This window comes from Rhineura floridana, chromosome 1 (genome assembly GCF_030035675.1).
Source record: "Rhineura floridana isolate rRhiFlo1 chromosome 1, rRhiFlo1.hap2, whole genome shotgun sequence".
NCBI classification, from domain to species: Eukaryota; Metazoa; Chordata; class Lepidosauria; order Squamata; family Rhineuridae; genus Rhineura; species Rhineura floridana.
This window is the reverse complement of record NC_084480.1, coordinates 248,266,342-248,285,411: the sequence shown is the minus strand read 5'-3', so window position 1 is coordinate 248,285,411 and position 19,070 is coordinate 248,266,342. Positions and strand designations below refer to the sequence as shown.

Here is a 19,070-nt window from a genome sequence, read left to right as displayed (position 1 = left end):
GATCGTCTTCAGAGCAGGATTTCCGCCACCGGCGTTTTAGTCTTCTCACCTCCTGTCTCAGGCTCCGCAACCGTGGCGTATACCAGGGCGCTGTCTGAGCTCTGTTCGGGGGGAGAGGATGTTTCGGGGCCACTCCGTCTATTGCCCTAGTGAGCTCCCTATTCCACTCCATCACCAGGGCTTCAACCGGGCGTCCTTCGGCAGGCTCCAGATCTCCCAATGCATTCAGGAATCCTTTCGGATCCATCAGGCGCCTGGGGCGGACCATCCTAATAGGTCCTTGTCCCCTGCGAAGGGTGTGTGGCATTGAGAGGTCTATATTCACCAGATAGTGATCTGACCATGACACAGGGTTAGACAAAATAGCCCCCATTTTCAGAGCACTTCCCTCCCCTCCCGAGACAAATACAAGGTCAAGAGCATGGCCGGCTACATGGGTGGGCCCCATACTACTAAGGTGCAGTTCCCAGGAAGTCATGGTTTCCATGAAATCCCGAGGAGCTCCAGTGAGGACGCTCTCGGCATGTACGTTGAAGTCCCCCAAAACCAATAGGCTGGGGGCGAGCACCCGTACAGCCGAGACCACCTCGAGCACCTCGGTCAGTGAGTCTGCTGTACAGCGGGGTGGGCGGTATACAAGCAGAATCCCTAAACTGCCCTTTGGGCCCAACCTCCAGTACATGCAGTCAACAAACTTGGTCTCATGGAGAGGGGGTCTGGCAAAAACCAAGGACCCTTGATAGATGACAGCCACACACCCTCCCCGCCTACCTACCCTCGGCTGCTGTGCGTAACAGAAACCGGCTGGGCACATGGCCTCAAGCGTAGGAGCTGATGCCTCACCCAGCCATGTCTCTGTAATACACACCAGGTCTGCGTTCTCATCCAAGATCATATCATGGATGAGAGTTGTCTTTTGCGCCACAGACCTGGCGTTACACAACAGCAGTCAAAAGGTCGGAAGGAATCTTGCTTCCCCCAGTTTTCTTCTGGTGATGGACAGGCCTGGAACAGGGGATGGATATTATGCATCTATCCCTTGTTCCTCTAAACTGGCGTGGCCTGCCATTCGCGCCTTTCCAGGATCTGCCACCAAGCCTTTTTATATCATGGCTCCCCACCCTCCCCACAATACCCCCCTCCGATCTACACATATCCCCCTCCCCGTTTATCAATCAGGCAGGCCCCCCACCCCCCAATAAATAATTGTCAGATTGTCCATGTCTTTCTTGCTTCACGGGGCGGGACTGGCTCGCCTACAGCCGGTGGATCTCTTGCCTCTGCTCCCAGGTTATCGCCTCAGCTCTCTCCCGTCTCTCCTGTCTCTACTCCTAGCAGCCTTTCCGGTGCGCCCAATAGATCCTTCTCCTTATCGAGGCCGAAACGCCGCGACGTCCTCCTCCTTTCTCAAGTCCCGTTCTTCCGGAGCGACCAATGGAAGGCGCGCCGTGCCGCATCAATGGCCCTGCGGTTCTTTCCCCCACCGCGGACGAGGTCGCTGGAAGAGAAGGCAGGCAGCGCAAACGGCGCTGCTACACCTGGGCTGCGGCCCGGACCCACCGCTCCTCCGCCCGAGCAGAAGACGTCCCGAGGCCGCCAGGGGAACACCACCCCTTCCGAAGCAACCACACAGCGGTGGCCGGAGGGCCTTGGGGAAGCGCAGGCCACAGCGGCAACGGAAACGCCGCCAGGAAGGCACAACTGGAGGGGACCCCCACAGGGCTAACACCCGCTCTCTCCAAGTCCCGCTGCCAGGCCCAACAGATGGCAACAGGTCACATTCGCCCCCCGGCTTCAGTTAACCAGAATGATGCATCGTTGTACTATAAAACCCCATGTTCCACCCCCTGCCCCCAAAAGGAGTTGCAGCTTCAAAGCTTTAACAGAATTTTAATCGGGTCTGATTAGTGCAATTTGATTTATCTGGGAGTAAGGCCCATGAAACATGAAGAGACTTACTTCTGAATAGATATGAATACATTGTACTATAACTACACAGTGAATTTTTAATGAGTGCCCAGGTTTGTATTCGTGGGACTCGGAACTGTTACTTTTTTTGGCAAGCAGTCCCCTCTCAAGATCCCTCTGCCTCTATAGCTATAGCCAATTAGCTTGAGCAATCTTCCTTCACTGCCGCTGACAAAAGAGGGGTGGAGAGGTGCTGGAACTTAAATAAGCCCAGCCGGCCTCCTCTCTTGATGTGTTCACTCCACACACATCTTGCTCACTTGTGTGTGATGCTGCTCAGCTTTCTATATGGTGGGAACTGACTGTGCTGGCTGGAAGGAAAGAAGAAGAGGTGGAGGCAGCTGTGCAGTACAGGCTCGCAAGTTGGTGGTGCACAAACTAGCCATTAATTAATTTTTAAATTTATAAATGATTCCTCTCTTGGCTTTTTGTGACACCCCCCCCCGGGACGACTTCCCAACCCCACAGTTGGGAACCATTGCTCTGACCCATGTATTATTCACAACACTGTCTGGAATAAGTCTCAGGACACAAAGTTATTAATATCATTTGTCCTTGCATTTGTTTGGGGAGCTTGTGTTTCTTGGCCTACCTAGTTCAGTCTGTAAAGTCTTGCAGTCTGTTGGGCCTAGCGGAGGGAGGTCTTGCCTCAGTCTGAGATGTTGCCTTCTATTGAACTGAACTTTCCAGAAGTCTAGTCATGTGATATGAGTCTGCTTCAAGGATTGGTTTCCAGGAGAGCTGAAGGACAAAACCAATACTGGCAAACAGGAACAAAGCTCCAGGAATCCTGGAAACTGTAGTATGACACAACGGAGACCTGTCCTATGCTGCAGCAGCTGTTATAAATTGAGAAAAGAAAACAGCAGGGTTAGATAAGGGCAAGAAGCCTGCACAAAGAGCTGAAAGGAGAGTTGGGGCCTGTCCTGTGATTTGCCAAGCTGCCTGTTGAAAGAGCTAACTATGCTACCAGGCCTATGTTTTAACTGCAGGGCTAAGGAGGAGGGAAGCACTGTAAGGCCTGAGGAGAACTGTAGCTGCTGGAGACAATTTTTGGACCACAGGATGCTGAACACTACACTGTACCACTTTGCCTTTGGAAAGAGTTCCTTGCTGGCTAGGACAAGAACAAAGTTTGTGTCTGTAGGGATGTTTAGATAGGGCCAGAGTGGAAAACTAGTTGTACTTCTTTCTCTTAACCCATAAGTTTCATTCAGTGACTTCAGCTGCTAATGTTTTGTATATCCTTTTGACCTAAAAGTTGCTTTTGCCAAGTCGACTGTTGTACCAGAATGAAAAAACATCAATCCAAGACAGCTGATGCAAAACCAACTCCCCTGCAGAACTGGCTAGCCGCATCCAACAGTTAATCACAACCACCACCTAGAGCAACACAGATGTGTTTTAAGGGATTATTTTCAGAAGCTTGCAAGCAAAACTGCTCACAACACCCAGTCCCAGTGGTGACAATCTGACCATCTCAAAACAAAACTGTGTAATCTTTTGTTCTGTGTTTGTTCTGGTATGCAATGATTGTACACTTACATACTGTTTATGTAGCGTTCAATATGAATCAATAAATGCCTTTGACTAGTCAAATAATTAACCCCATAATATACCATTAATGTAAAGTTATAAAGATTTGAAAGGAACCAGTATTCCTCTTCATTCTCTATTTTTTATCTTTTCTCATGTATTTTTTAGAAACTACCTACCTCCTTATTAAATCCCATATGCCCAACTGCAGAAAAAAATATTTCACACTGCACATTTTTTGACACTGCACATAATGTATCTAGCTGCACATTAGAATAAGCCTTGATGCTACTGGTCTGACATATCTGGTATAGAACACTGTGGGAATATTTGTTAGGTGTTTGCAGTGGCTTTTTAGACTTCCCACACACCATTCAAATTGCGTCTATGTTCACCTTTAACGTCCTAAAAACCTTGGGTCCAATGTACTTTTGTGAGTTTTAACTGGTAATGGATCACATATTGCTCATTACAGACTCTACTGTGGGTCACATCACCATTGTGTGTTACCTGCCCTTCAACAGGTAATACATGATCCCAGGTACCAGAGCAGGTCACACCAATATTAAAATACATTACTAAAAACAGTTTAAAACAAATGACATTCCCTTCAGCATATGATGCACCTCTGTAGGAAGGGAATTCCACAACTTAAAGGCTGGGAGAGAGAATGCCCTCTCCCGGACTTTGTAGTGCAGTGCTCACCCAATATTATATTTTACCCTCTATCTCTAGGCATTACTGAAGGAACCCATTTTCACTAGGGCTCCAATGCTTAAAGATAAAGGTAAAGGTGTCCCCGCACTTGTAGTGTGAGTTGTTTCCGACTCTTAGGGTGACGTCTTGCGACGTTTACTAGGCAGACCGTATATATGGGGTGGGATTGCCAGTTCCTTCCCCGGCCTTTCTTTACCCCCCAGCATATGCCGGGTACTCATTTTACCGACCACGGATGGATGGAAGGCTGAGTGGACCTCGACCCCTTTTACCGGAGATTCGACTTCCTCCTTCCGTTGGAATCGAACTCCGGCCATGAGCAGAGCTTCAGCTGCGTTACCACCGCTTACCACTCTGCGCCACAGAGGATTGCTTAATTGGCTAGATTAGTTGATTTTAAAATATAAGACTGGAAGGGTGGCCCTGAGTAATCAGACTGATTTTTCAAAAAATTATTAATACAAGCCCCATCATAAAAAAAGCATTCCTTGGTTCTTCCCCAGTAGAAGTGGATGAATTTTCTACAATAAGCCTGCCATAGCTCATGTGTGCATCATCTAAAAATTTCTTGCCTCAAAACTATTTTTAAAAAATATGAAAATTTAAGTAATAGATCAACTAATGCATTAAACTCATAGAATCAAGACTTCTTTAATCAGGTAACTGTCCTAGTTCTTGCATAAGTTACTTCTCATGCCAAAAAAGAATGTAATGTATTTATTTTATTTAAAAGCATTTATATACTGCTTAATACTTCAAAAATCTCTAAATAAAAGTAAATAAAATAAAATAGAAATTCTGAAGACTAAAATATATACAAGAGGGTTAAATCAGTGAAAGCCTAGGCAGAAAGATGTCTAAAGCAACTGATGGTTGCTACTTCATGTTTGGCAGATGGAAGGGCATTCCATAATACACAGGCAACAGCAAAAAAAAAAAAAGCCTGTTTGGGGGTCACTGCCCTGTGATATTTCGTAGGCTGCAATGCCAAGAGTACCATTTCCCCAGATGATCTAAGTGTTCTTACATGTCTATCGCGGGACAAGCAGTCTCTCATGTAATCTCACCCTGAGTTGGTCAGGGCTTAGTATGTTGACAAGCCCTTGAACATGGCCCGGTAGCCGATTGGCAGCCAGTGCAGTTCCCTCAGCACAGGTGTAATATGTGCACATCCAGGTGTTCCACTCAGTAATTCATCCTCTGCTATCCCTAGAGACGCATGTACAGGTTCTTACTTGTCTGCCACCCTCTGATTTTTTTTTTATATCCCCAATAGGCACTGCAACTACATAAACCTACACTGCGAATTTACACTGTTGTAGGGAGCACCATAAAATCTCCTGGAATCAGCAGTACAGTTGGGTTACATAGTTGCATTTTGCTAACACTAAAGTACATCATTGTAGGGAGGCAAAGGTATATGCAAGACAGACAGGCTTTGCCTACACACAGCAATCCATAATGGCTAAACATTCAAGGATATTTCACTTGTGTTGATTTCAGTATCAGCTGCCCTATTTCAAAGCAATGCAACCTAACACACAGTCTCTCACACACAACGTTTCTGGTTATGCCCAACACTTGTGGGTTTTCTGGCCTAAATCAGTGATCTGACTTAGCATGCTTGACTACATTAATAAAAAGGATACATGCTAATTGTATATGCTGTATAAATATTCCAATAAAAATGTAAAGGACAGCTTTGAATTTATTTAAAGACTTGTAAACACTTTTCTGTGGCAGTCTCCACCTCTGGAACTCTTCCACCGAGAAGCCATATGGCTCCTTCATTTCTTATTTAGGAGGGCAGGTAAAACTTTTGAGCTTCATCAGGCTTTTGTGCCCTTCTAGTTATTTGGGGTGCTGCAGGTTTTACTGTTTTCTAATGTTTATTTATATTTTGTTGTGCTTTACTATATGCTATTCTAATCTTCTTAGGAAGAAAGTGGGACAAGATTCTAAGTAAAAAAAGATAATTGTATCCAGTGCTGCACACCATTCACACAGAGGGACTTCCATTTCCTCTCCTTACACATGCCCTCCTGAAAGCTGCTTCAGAGGGTCCCCCAACCCCCCAGAACCGATTTTGAGGGTGTGGGGAGGACTGGATGGGAGAGGAAGAGGAAGTTTCATTGTACACACAGAGATCTGTTGAATGAGCAGATCTGCAGCTTTGGATACAGCCTCAAATATTTTAAGATGTTACGATTCAATAGCACACACTTCCCTCATAATATTTAGATAATGCACTGAAAACTGTTAAATATTCATTTTAGCATGCCAGAAAAACTGTATGCATAAAGACTGAAGCTTAATCCAGACAAGACTAAGCTGCTGTTGGTGGCTGGTTCTTCTAAACGACTGAGTGGTGTGTGGCCTGCTCTGGATGGGGTCACATTCTCTCTGAAGGAGTCGTTTCATAGTTTGGGGGTTGTCCATTGCTCTTGCTTGAGGCACAGGTAGCCTCAGTGGTATGGAGTGCCTTCCATCAGTTTCGTGGCCCAACTATAACCCTATCAGGACAGAGATAACCTGACTACAATATTCTATGTTATGGTAACCTCAAGGTTAGATTATTGCAATACGCTTTATGTGGAGCTGCCTTTGCAAATGGTTTGGAAGCTTCAATTAGTACAGAATGAGACTCCCTGACTGTCAACAGGTTCAAAGCAAACAGAACATCTAACACCAATCCTATTCCAGTTACACTGGCTGCCTGTACGCTTCCAAGCCCAATTCAAAGCTGGTTTTGGCCTTTAAAGCTCTTTATGGCACAGGACTCCCATATCTTCTGGAACTCTTCTCCCGATATGGACCCAGACCCTTAGATCTTCTTTTGAGGCCGTTCTCCAGGTCTCCCCTCTGAGGGAGGCTCAGAGGGTGGTGACAAAGGAGGGCCTTTTCAGGTGTGGTTCCCCATGTGTAGAATAAGCTCCCCAGTGATGTCTGCCTGGTACCTTCACTGACATCTTTTCAGTGCCAGATGAAGATGCGCCTTTCCCCCCAGGCATTTGATAGACTGAGATGATGTTGTCTTTTATTAATATGATACCAAAGCTTCTGTGGCTGCATAGGGGTGTTATGTGGTTAATATTTTTATAGTATGATATTTGATTTTGTTTTAACATTGCTGTAGGTCACTTGGAGACCTTCAGGTATCAAGCAACTAATAAATCACAACAACAACAACAAAACATGTCCTTCCTTGGGAGAACCATTAAGAAAAAAGTTAATTATAACACTGGTTGTAGAATTGGATAGTATCATATCCATTTTAGTTGCATGACAACACGTGTTGTAGCCACGCACATGACTAATTTCATGAAACAATGCATTTCTAAAACTGGGAATGTTCTGTGGAAAAAAATGTTAGCAGAAGATTTTCCAGCAAGTTGTCCGCATCTCTGATGCCTGCAGCAGCCCCAGATGTTGTCACTGAAGAAATGCTACAAGTTACCTGCACATAACAAACTGTCTTCAGCACAGCAAACTAGAAGTATGGACAAAGAGCAACATTTAGCACTGGGGTAAATATGGTATGCAGTGTTACAGTGCGTTTTTCAGCTTGGTATTTGCTCTGGCCCTAAGACTACCCTATCAGTCTATGGCACTTATGACAAGTAGCGTCCACATGTGACCCCAACATCACTATACATGAGTTCTCTTCTGACACAAGAAATAATCCCTATGAAGGAATGACCTGGGGCAAAAGTAGCCTTCCATGGCTCTTGGGTCTATATACCCATCCCTTTCCTGCGACAGATAAATTACTACTTAGATTCAAAATTAAGGCAGGAAATCAGAGTACTACCATGTTTCCTCATTAGGTGAACAGCATCATTATATATATCTGTGTGCAGAGCCGCCCCTAGGCACCGGGAAGCGGGGCAATTGCCCCGGCCCCGCGCTTTGGGGGGCCCCTGTGCTTGGCGTGCCCAAGGAAGCTTCTCTTCTCACCTCCCCGTGCCTTTCCTCTTTTAGCAGCTGGTGCCTCCCGCTCTCAGCTTTCCTGCCACAGAAAGGGAGGAAAGCCTCTGAGAGAAGGACGACAAAGCTTCTTTCCCCTCCCTTCCCCCTCGGGCAGCACTGCAGAGGCAGCTCTGTTCCGCACAGGGGAAGAGGTGGCAGCAGCGGCGAGCTGGACCGAGGTGAAGCTGCAGAGCTGCAGAAGTTCCATCGTCGCCGCCGCTCGCTTTTCTAAGGAGTTTTGCAGCGCACCTCAGAGTTGTGCTTACCTTCCTGTTTCTCCTCCTGTAATGGAGCCAGCTCAGAGGGTGTGACCTCTAGCAAGATTTGAACTCTCACACTTAAAAACAAATAAAGCGGGGCACGGAGAGGGAAGGAAGGGATTTTGACTATGGCTTTCTTCCACAAGAGAGTTGTGCGATGCTTTTCCTCCCTGCTCATCGAGTCCAGTTGAGTTTGTTGTGTCTTCCTACCAGGCAGCGGTTATAGATTAACAGGCGATATTTTCATTTGCAACACTAAGGTTAGGTGCTGCAACAAGAACAAAATATTTGTCTTGCCTAGTGTGTGTGTGTGTTAAAATTGTATAGGCTCTTTTTCCATTTCCTCATCCTTTAGTTAGTAAGGTACATGTCTTCTACCTCATGAGTAAAGGAAGATACAGAGACTGGTGTTCCAATCCCTGTCAGATTACAGGATAGACTAGAAGCAGACCCTTTCAGTACAGAGTTGCAGAAATATGTTTGGATGCTCTAAGCTTGTAAAAGTGGACATCTGATGAGGTTTTTTTTTAGTACAACGTGAAAATAGTGTATCTAGTACTGTTCGCTTTGAGGGGAAAAAAATACTACCAAGACAACAGAGGCGTGAATTTGATTATAAATAATTGTGCCGCTAGTTCATTTGAGTGTTGAATATAATTACATATATTCATAAATAAAATCTCTCTCTCTCTCTAAATATATAAAGAATGTGGGGGGCCCCCAACTATGCTTTTGCCCCAGGCCCCACACATGCGAAGGGAGGGCCTGCCTGTGTGCATATATAAAACAATTGACTGTGGTCAACAGCCACACAGTTTGATCTGCAGGATCTCCTAGCTTGATAATTCCAGGGAACAGGAAATAAACACCCCAGTCTGAAACTTACCAACTTACTTTTAATTTCACACACAAGTTGTCACTGATAGGAAGAGTAATGCCTTGAAAGTCCCCTAGGTGACACTCCTGCCAGAGGTATTAATTAGATAACTGTTACTGTACTGTCAAATTTGCTACCCAGGAGTCCAAGTACCAAAGTCTAACAGCTATTATTTTAGTTTGTCCTAACCTCCTAATATTCTCCTACTTTAGCACCTGTCAAGCAACAAAGAAGCTGATATATATGAGAGCAATACTGTTAGAACAGGCTTTTCTAAAAAGATGGAACTGCATTTCAAAAACTATGATACCAATTCAAAGCTGAAGCTTGCTTCAAAATGCATTTAAATTATACCAGATTTCAGAAGACGCCTCGACATTCAAAGATTGGATATCAAAGTGTTGTGGTGAACTCTGGAAAGTATATGACTTTCTCCATAAGAGACAGAAGAGCACAGGAAGAAATTAAGCCTATTTCAGGTAGGCCAAGACATCCAAAAATTTTTATAACATCTGACCTAAGTATAGCTTGAATGAGTAATTTAGCAACAGTTTACTGGATTAGTTTCAATCAAATAAACGGTAGTGCCAAGTGCATATAAAAACAGATATTGAGTTTGGTTTGAGCTCTTCTTCCCAGCTCGGGCTGCTCACAGGAGGCCTCCTCCTCTCATCCAATTTGGGGGCCCAGCAGGCCTGTTAGTACTGGGAGAACCCAGTCCAAGGACTGCATGGAAAGTCATAGGGATGGTTTGCTAGTTTCAGCCTCAGCAATATAATGTCTACTCCCATAGATAACTTAAGTCATTCATCTGTGATGAGAACATGAAGATCTAAAGAGCTTACAATGCTAACTTTCTAAATCTATGACATTCCTAAAGGCACTTGCTTAGGTACAAAGGAAACAGAATTAGGGTGCTTCCATATAGGGGTTTAAAATTGAAAACAGGTCAGAGATATCATAGTTGGGTCACTGTCAGCAAGTTATTGTTTTTTAATCTTTTCCCAAGAAACTGGATCAAGTGGGGGAAAATACAGGCTGGTTATTTTGATGCCAACAACATTGTGTGGATGCTGCAGAAAAACTGCATGCATTAAGAGCACGCCATCCAGCAATAAACAGAAGCAGCCTCAGTCCATTGGTCCAGCTGAGTACAGCAGACACTGACTGGCAGCAGCTCTCCAGCGTTTGAAGGAGGAGTGCTCTGCACCCCAAGCTGAAGAAGGCAAGGATTGCATGCACATCAGTTTCTGTATCATCAGCTAGGGCCCTTCACCTAACTAACCTTTGAAAGAACATTCCAGAGAAAGCAAAGTATATATATTGCCCCAACTCGCCACAAGTTTAATCCTTGTTTTTTTTTAAAAAACAGAAAACTTTACGATGACTCGCGTTCATCAAACCTCCGAGAAACAGGGAGGAAAAAGGAAAAGCGATCAGGTAAGCACTTACCTTGCGGAATTTGAAAGTTAGCAGGTAACTGTATCGTCATCGTCTGCGGTGCTTTGGAGGCTACTGGGTGAGGGGTCGGCAGCCTCGCCCCTCCACTGGAAGGCTTCGGGAGCTGCTGAACCGGAGTCGCCGGAGCTATTTTGCCCACTAGGGCCTCCACAGGAGCAGGCACCACTCGCGGCTGCTGCGAGACGGAAGACGAAACGAGGCTGACAGGAACTTTGGCGCCCGCGGCATTCAAGGCAATGGTAGGGCTGCCCGCGGGAATCACCAGGCAGGAGGCGGATGGCACAGTGCTCTGAGCACGCACCACAGCCGGGGCCGCGCGGAGCCCACCGGCTCCGTTCACGACGGGAGTTCCCGCCGCCAAGGCAGCGTGCTCAGGAGGCCCGGAAGGCATGACCCTTGCCAAAGCCACTGTTAACGCCACCGGCGGGGTAGTCATGGAGGAAAGGGAGAAAGCCGAAGGGTACAGGACTGGAGCTTTCAGAGGAGTCCGAGCTATTCCACAGCATAGCAGCCTCCAAGGGTACTCAGGAGCCGGGCGAAGGCTCCGCGGTGGACGATGCGGCAAAAGCAGCAGCAGGAGGGTCCCAGCGAGCTACCTGCGGCCACAGCGCTCCACAACCCAGAAGCAGCTACTGACACGCTTGCAAAAAACACATGGTCATGCATCCCCCGCCGGTTCCTCTCTTGCCGCCTCCCAGACGCGCACGTGTAGGGCCATCCAAAGCAGGCAGGTGCCTCTTCTCTTGTTAACGGACAGCTCGGAAAGGACACCACCCCGCTGAGCCCTTCCTAAGACCCGCCCCAGAAACAACCCCAGAAGCTTCGCTTTCCATTAGCCATGTTTATATAGCCATGCCGCGTCGGCGGCGCACGCGCCTCGGCATTTCTGGCGGCTCATTGGCTACACGGCAACCTCGTTTGGGCCGCGTTACGTAGTGTCATGGAGAGAGAACGTTCTATCAGCCTTTAAAGAACCGGCGAGGGAGAAAGTTGTTAGAAAAATCGAATCCACTTGTAGTTTTGTTCCTTCAGAACGTGCAGGTTTGAGGAAGGAAGTGGGATTGGTTACACCAACAAAATGTCTTTAATGTATGGGCAGAGATGCTGTGTGTTCATTGGATCTTTACGGGACAAGGTTTTTTTTTTGTTGACTACAGTCCCTTCAACGTGTTGGATAAGTTAGAGCACTGGCCTTCATTCACGCATGCGGCTCCCCAGGAGGAGATTGCCGCAGCTTTGCTCCTCTCTGGTTCTTTTGGCTCAGTGTGGCATGGCATCTATGCAAAACTCTGGCGTAGCGTCCAAACCTGGACACGTGGTTAAACCCTTGTTTGATTTTGGCTACAGCTCATTTTTAAGAAGAGAGATTAACCCAAACATGAGTCCAGGCAACATGCTAAGCCAAACCTTGGCATGGTTGCTACTACAGTGAAATAAAAAGACGAAGGAGGAGCAAAGCAGGTTCCGTCTCCTGTCTGGGGGCCAGCACTCTCAGGCAGACTTTGTAAGCCCATAGTTTGGCTTATTGGGGTGTACAAACCAGGCCACTGTGGTCCACAAAAGCTGATGCCATAATAAATTTGTTAGTCTTTAACATGCTACAAGAGTCTGTTGTGACAAGCAAGAATTCAACAGGTGAAGATGTTCCCTTGACTGCATTTCTATGTGAGGAAAAGAATAATCTGCTTCAAGAAGTGCAACCAGCCACTGGCCTCCTTCACCCCTGCCCATCTTGGCTTCTTAGAGGTAAGCCAACAGGGTTTACTCAGGGGGTCTAGGGCAGGGGTCACCAACCTTTTTGGACCAGAGCGCACATTTAAAACACTGAGAAAGAGCTGAGAGTACCAATCACAAAAAGGATGCCATGAGGGTGTGGTATAACACAAAATTAGAGAGCAGTCATGATGAAGTTTTTCCCAGAATTGCATTTCCATACTAGAAAGGCTTGATCTGTTCAGTATCTGTCTGCCATACAGTTGTTAAAGACACAAGAACCCTGTTTTTCTCCAATGTCAATCCTAAACCAAGCCTAGGCTATCATCCTGTATCCATTTATCTGGTAATAAGCTCCATTAAACACAAATAAATTTAATTTTTGAGTAGACTCCTATTGTACTGTAAGTTAACTATACAGTTAATTCTTAATGAGTCCCTGGTCTTTAGCTCCTGCATTAAGGCTGCAATCCAATGCATGTCTACTCAGAAGTAAGCTCCATTGGGTTCAATGGGACCTACTCCCAGGAAAGTGTGGATTGGATTGCAGCCTAAGCCTCTCTGCAAAGTTTTCACATTTGCTTTTTGTGGAGAGGAAATTCTTTAACATTCACCCAACTTATTGTGTAGTAGTATATGCAGAAAATAAGTAATCTAGGCACTACCTGACCTCTGGCAAACCCAGCACAGGAAAGACGTATATTGGTTGCTAGGGAAAAGGGAAAGGCAAAATACAGATATTCCAAGAACTACAAAATGAGTCAAAAAAAGAAAAAAAATGAGCACTAAAAGGGAGTGAAAAACAGCTCTTTAGGGATTCCTATTGCTTGGTTTCCAAACTCAATCACAGTTTCCTGGTTGGCTAATCACACTGACAGGCAGGAGCAGCCAGGCTGGCTCACTTCACAAAAGTTGCTTAGAAGGGTCCCTGCACATTTTGCTCCATTACTCACTTTCTAGGAGGGCTAGAGACATACTTCTTTTTTCAAATGAAAGCTCAGATTCTGGACTACCTAGTGAAGGCCTTTATACAATATAGAATTGTATAAAACACTACAAATAAGCTAATCTTATTTAATAGCTTAAAACTAAACGGGGGAAATAATGCCTAATACAGAAATTAAGAAGTAGCATACAAAAATCACATGTTCCAGACAATGCACCTATATCCAACAATGTGGATCTGAGACTCAGTTTTCAAACTTCCATGAGCCTCACCCCATCTGTCACCTGGGGTAGTGCAGACAGTTCCACCTTGACTTTTGCCCAGAGGGTCCTTGTGCCCACAATTATTGTGGGCTCTCACCCCACACGTTAGACAATAACTTTCCTTCCACAGTCCCACACCAATAAGGATACAGTCATCCAGGCTGGAGGCCATAAACAACGTTTCAGGGGAGTACTGCCTTTGCCCTTGTAGTGACCGACAAAGTGGTGACCTTCATAGTCCTCTTCCAATATAAAGATAAAGGTAACGGGAAAAACATTTATTTCAAAGAACAGATTTCATTTATTTATTTATTTTAAATAACTCTTTTTTAAAGAAAAATAAGCAGTTTGAACTTAAAACTGGTGCTGTTCTAAAAGATATCTAGTTGTGCAGGACCATTGCCTACATTAATAACCTTGACCTATTTTTTCTATTACTGTAATTGATTAACACAATCTAACAATTTTCTCCTTGTCCGCAGCTACCAGTTCCTCATTAACAGATAGAATTCTTATTAAATTGCATGTAAATAAAGGTTTGTTTCTTCAACCATCTTCAGTAATCTTACAAGAGAATTGTTTAGTTATCGTGTCCAGATGATATGCTGCTTAACTCATATTCACCTGATGAACTGAAATTCAGTATATTGTTTTCCATCTGTCTGAAGTCCTCAAGACTGGTGAATTCCCTTTCAACAATATGAGTCCCTTAGTCTGAGCTTCCCAGGAAAAGCAATTATAATATAATTGGGGGGGGGTTCTCTCCACTTGTGCAGTACACCTAAATTCTCTTTAATGAGAAAAAAAATAAGATCTACAAGTTTTATGCAACTTTGAGACATCGTGAATGTATCACAGTTACTACTTAATTATCAAAAATGGAATTGGAATCAAGTAGCAAATATTGCAAAGTAATATTTGCAAATATTTGCAAAGTGTCAATAGCACGATTAGTTTTTAGGTTTATGCAAGAAGCTTGAGTTTTACATTTTTCCTTGTTCAATTGAAATGTAAGGATGATAATAAATGGGGACTCTTTTAAAAACACACACAATAAGTGAACCTGTAAATAAATTGACAGATCCAATGTAACTGTTTTTTCTTTATGACATTTTTATAAGTCTATCCATTCCCTGCTGGAGAGACAGAAAATTTATGATATCCATTTCATGGTTGAGATGGAAATGGATTGCCTTCAAGTCGATCCCCACTAATGGCTACCCTATCTACAGGGTTTTCATGGTAAGCTGTATTCAGAGGGGGTTTACCATTTCCTCCCTCTGAGGCTAGTCCTCCCTAGCTGGCTAGGGCCTGCTCGCCACAGCTGCACAAACCAGCCCCTTCCTTGTCCGCAACTGCCAGCTGGAGGGCAACTGGACTCCTGGGGAATATGCAGCTTGCCCACGGCTGCACAGGTGGTAGGGCACATGACCCCTGAGCCACTCACTGTGGGAGTGATCTTTAGCTGGCCCTTTCCACCCAGGAGACACAAGCAGGGATTTGAACTCACAGACTCTGGACTCCCAGCCAGGTTCTCCTCCCCACTGTGCTATACCAGCTGTATTTCATGGTTATTCCTAGGGAATATTCATGCAACTATTTTTTTAAGATGTAGCTTTCATCTGGTCCTTGAGCCATTCCCAATCCCAAGTCTACAGCTTCTCCACCCCACATTAGCACACTCTTCTCTGGCTTTCTGTACATAATTGAGATTATGAGGATCTGCTGTTTGTGAGCTTCAGACTGCAATGCTGGGAATGACTAAGGGTAGAAACACACTCACTGTTCTGCCAGTTCCAGTGCATCTCCACCTCTCTCTTCTGAAAACGAGGGCACAGGATGCTAGTCAAAACCCACCCCTTTTTACTGTAAAACCTGGTGGGAGCAGCTTGAGTGCATTTTTTTTTTTAAAAATGCAGCTTCGAAGAGATGTCACAACTGATTGGCAGATCAACTTGTTCCCCTTCCAGGTATGGCTAACGGAAATGTTTTGCTCTGGTGACTAGTGTGTTCACAGCCTTAGACAGCCTGGTCTTTCTGACAGGTTGAAGAAAATAGGAAATATTACCCTTTGGGATGGTGGGATACATGAAGTGATAGAAGGTTCAGGCTTGCACACTCCCAACTTCTCAGAAATTCAGAAACATCCACTTCTGGTTAAGCTTATTGTCCAGACCAATTAACTGTGGTTAACATAAACTATGGTTAGTTTAAACAGGCCAGCTTCAGAAACCAGACTGAAGGTGGTTTATTTTAAACTAACCATAGTTAATGTTAACCACAGTTCATTGGTCTGGACAACATGACAAACCACAGTTAAGTGGAAGCAAAGAGGGCAGAAGGAAGTGAACTTCTGAAGACTGGGGAGTGGGCAAGCTTCAAGCTTGCTATAGCTTCTTCCCATTCATGAATGCCATGCTAAGCTAAACCATGGTCTAGTGTGATGTACAAAAACCAGCCACAGTGTTTAATGTTACGTTCCAAGTCCCCTAGCCATAATAACAATAACCTTCCAGGAACAGCTGAGAAACAGAACATGGGGAGAAGAACTACTTTCTGTGCAGTGTTGCAGGGAAACGTCTGGCTTCCATTGCTAGCTCAAGGTCCCCTCTGTCATTATGAAGGAAGTCACAATAGTGAAAGAAGGCTGGCTCCACAAGCGTGAACTTGTAGACATCCAATTCAGTGCTGAGACCTGGCCGGAGAACAAGGCGGGTAAGAGACGGGAGTGCAAGCCACCCCCCCTGGCTTGAGAGGCGGCCGGACCAAGCAAACGAAGAAAGCAAGGTGGGCGGGCAGGCGGGCAGGCAGCTTGCCTGCCTTCGTTGCCACCACTGCTGCTGGCAGAACGGGCTGCTTCTGTACAAACAGGCCCAGGCTTGCCCGGCAGCACCTGGAGTCTTTTGCCCAAGGAGTCCTCTGCAAGGAGCGGCAGCGGCCATGGTGGTGGTGGAGACCAAGATCATCTACCATCTGGATGACCAGGACACGCCGTACCTGGTGAAGCTGCCCATCCCAGCTGAGCGGGTGATGCTGGGCGACTTCAAGGCGCTCCTCAACCAGCCCAACTTCAAGTTCTACTTTACGTCTATGGACAATGATTTTGGGGAAGAATCCGATGATGTTGGTGAGTGAATCCTTTACAACAGCTGCTCAACGTTTGAGGACTAAAATTCTTGAAGTGGCATTTTAAGGACAGATTATCTCCAGGCCAGTAAACAACCTTGTTTTTTTTAACAATGTTAATATTTTGTTATTTAAATTTTTGTGCACTGTATTCTTTTCTGATGTGTATTTTGTATTTGTTGTGGGTGGTTTTGTGAGCCACCCTGAGACCCTTTTGGCCAAAAGGCGGCATAGAAATAGAATTAATAAATAAATAATAAATAAGTACGTGTGCAATAGAATTGCAAGCTTAGTGGCTGAGCACAATAGTTCAGCAGCAACCATGCATGTAGCCCATAATCACATTTTCTTAAAAGAAAGTTTCTGAACACCGACTACATGTCCCACTAATCCTCTTTTAAAGCCTTCCAAGTTGGTGGCCATCACTGTCTCTTGTGGGAGCGAATTCCAAAGTTTAACTATGCCTTGTATGAAGAAGTACTGTCTTTTGTCTATCCTGAACTTCCAGCATTCAGCTTCATTAGATGTCAACAAGTTCTAATGTTATGACGAGGGAGAAAAGCTTTTATCTATCCACTTTCTCCATGCCATTCATAATTTTATACACTTCTCTGGGCATGGCTGATCTTGCTACAGTGATTCATGCAGGGGTTAAATCCATACTGGGCTATTGCAATACACACTTCATGGAGCTATCTTTGAAGAGAGGTCAGAAACTTCAGCTGGTGCAGAATGCAGCAGCTCAGGTGTTGACAGTGGCTAAATCAGCGATGCAGAATGTGTGGCCCTCCAATGTTGCTGGACAATAGCTCCCATCATCCCTGACCATTGACCATTATGGCTGGGGATGATGGCAATTGGAATCAACAACATCTGGAGTGCCACAGGTTCCCTGTCCCTGGGCTAAATATTCAGACCATATTTCACCAATGCCAGCTGCACTGGCTGCTTGCTTGCGTATTTATTTATTTATTTATTTATATAATACATACTTTCATAGGAATATATCAAGGTAAAATACAACATATGAAAATAAAATCAGTAAAAACAATCATAAAACATCATTCAAATATCATTCAAATATCAATAAATACAGATCAATTAAAAAGAGAAAATTCAAATTGCAAGGTCTGTCTAAACAATATGGTTTTCAAAAGACATCTGAAAGAAGGAAGATGCTTCCTGCAGAACCTCTACTGGTAGGGAGTTCCACTGAACAGGGCCTGCCACACTAAAGGCTCAGTCCCTGATGCAGCTTGGACACCTTCTTGAAAGTTCGGACTAAAACCTGGAGCAAATTCCATTGTCTCACTGATATAGAGCTACCAACCACCACTGCTCCAGATGTTTTAGACTACAATTCTTATTAGTCCTATCCAGTGCAGCCATGCTGGCTGGGGCTGATGGGAGCTGTAATTCTAAACATCTAGAAGACACCAAGTTTGCAAAGGCTGTTACACACCAAGCAAAAATTATAGAAAACTACCGACATATCTTCCCTCACTTTACCGTTGTTATGTTAGTACGCTTGTTCCAAATGGTATTTATATATGATCAATTAAATCTTTTGATTAGAATTGTGATCCTAAGATCTCTCAGGTTGCCAGCTTACACACAATTACCTGGGATTAAGTCTCATTGAAGTCAGTGGGGTTTACAAATTCTGAGTAGATACCTACAGGATTGTGCTGCACCCTACACTGAACTCAGCAGTAGTTATTTCCAGGTAAACATAACTACAGAATCAGACTGCACATTACATAGATCAGGGCTTGTTTCAAGTTGTACAGAAAAATCAAAAACAAAATTACTCAGTGCATGAAAACAAAGAAGTGAATTGACACAGACCTTGATGGTACTCACAGATTGTATTAAATCGTTTACATGCTTCAAGTGAAGAAATTGCTTTCCTCCTCCCTGCCCCAACAAATTCTGTGTATGTGCCACATTTTTCCATTTAATTTTCTTATGCCTTGAGTATATCTTTCCCACTGTGGCAGATGCACAGAAGCAATCATGAGAGCTGTAGTATGTTTTCCCTAAAATATTAATTGTAAAAACTGTTCTTCAGAATTGTATGTTAACAAAACTGATTGTCACACTGTGGAAATTAGGATGGTAATTTCCCCCTAAATAATACACAAAATTATGTTTTCATATGCTTTCCCAGAACCCTTTCATACCCATAATGTTCTCAATATGGGGCTCCTTACAGTATATTATAAATTAGCATC

The 19,070-nt window shown here is 44.6% G+C and overlaps 1 protein-coding gene across 4 annotated transcripts in view; it reads right to left on the bottom strand.

Annotated features, from left to right (window-relative positions):
• Positions 1-11,628, bottom strand: part of TAF4B (TATA-box binding protein associated factor 4b) — a 120,184-nt gene extending 108,556 nt beyond the window's left edge. Inside the window, exon 1 of one of the 4 annotated variants that reach the window (XM_061597504.1) lies at positions 10,780-11,628. In XM_061597504.1, coding sequence (XP_061453488.1) covers positions 10,780-11,224 — 445 coding nt within the window. In that variant the 5' untranslated portion in view covers positions 11,225-11,628. The remainder of the gene's footprint in view (positions 1-10,779) is intronic. The other 3 variants (XM_061597494.1, XM_061597514.1, XM_061597485.1) reach the window with 3 other exon arrangements.
• Between the last annotated feature and the right edge of the window lie 7,442 nt (positions 11,629-19,070).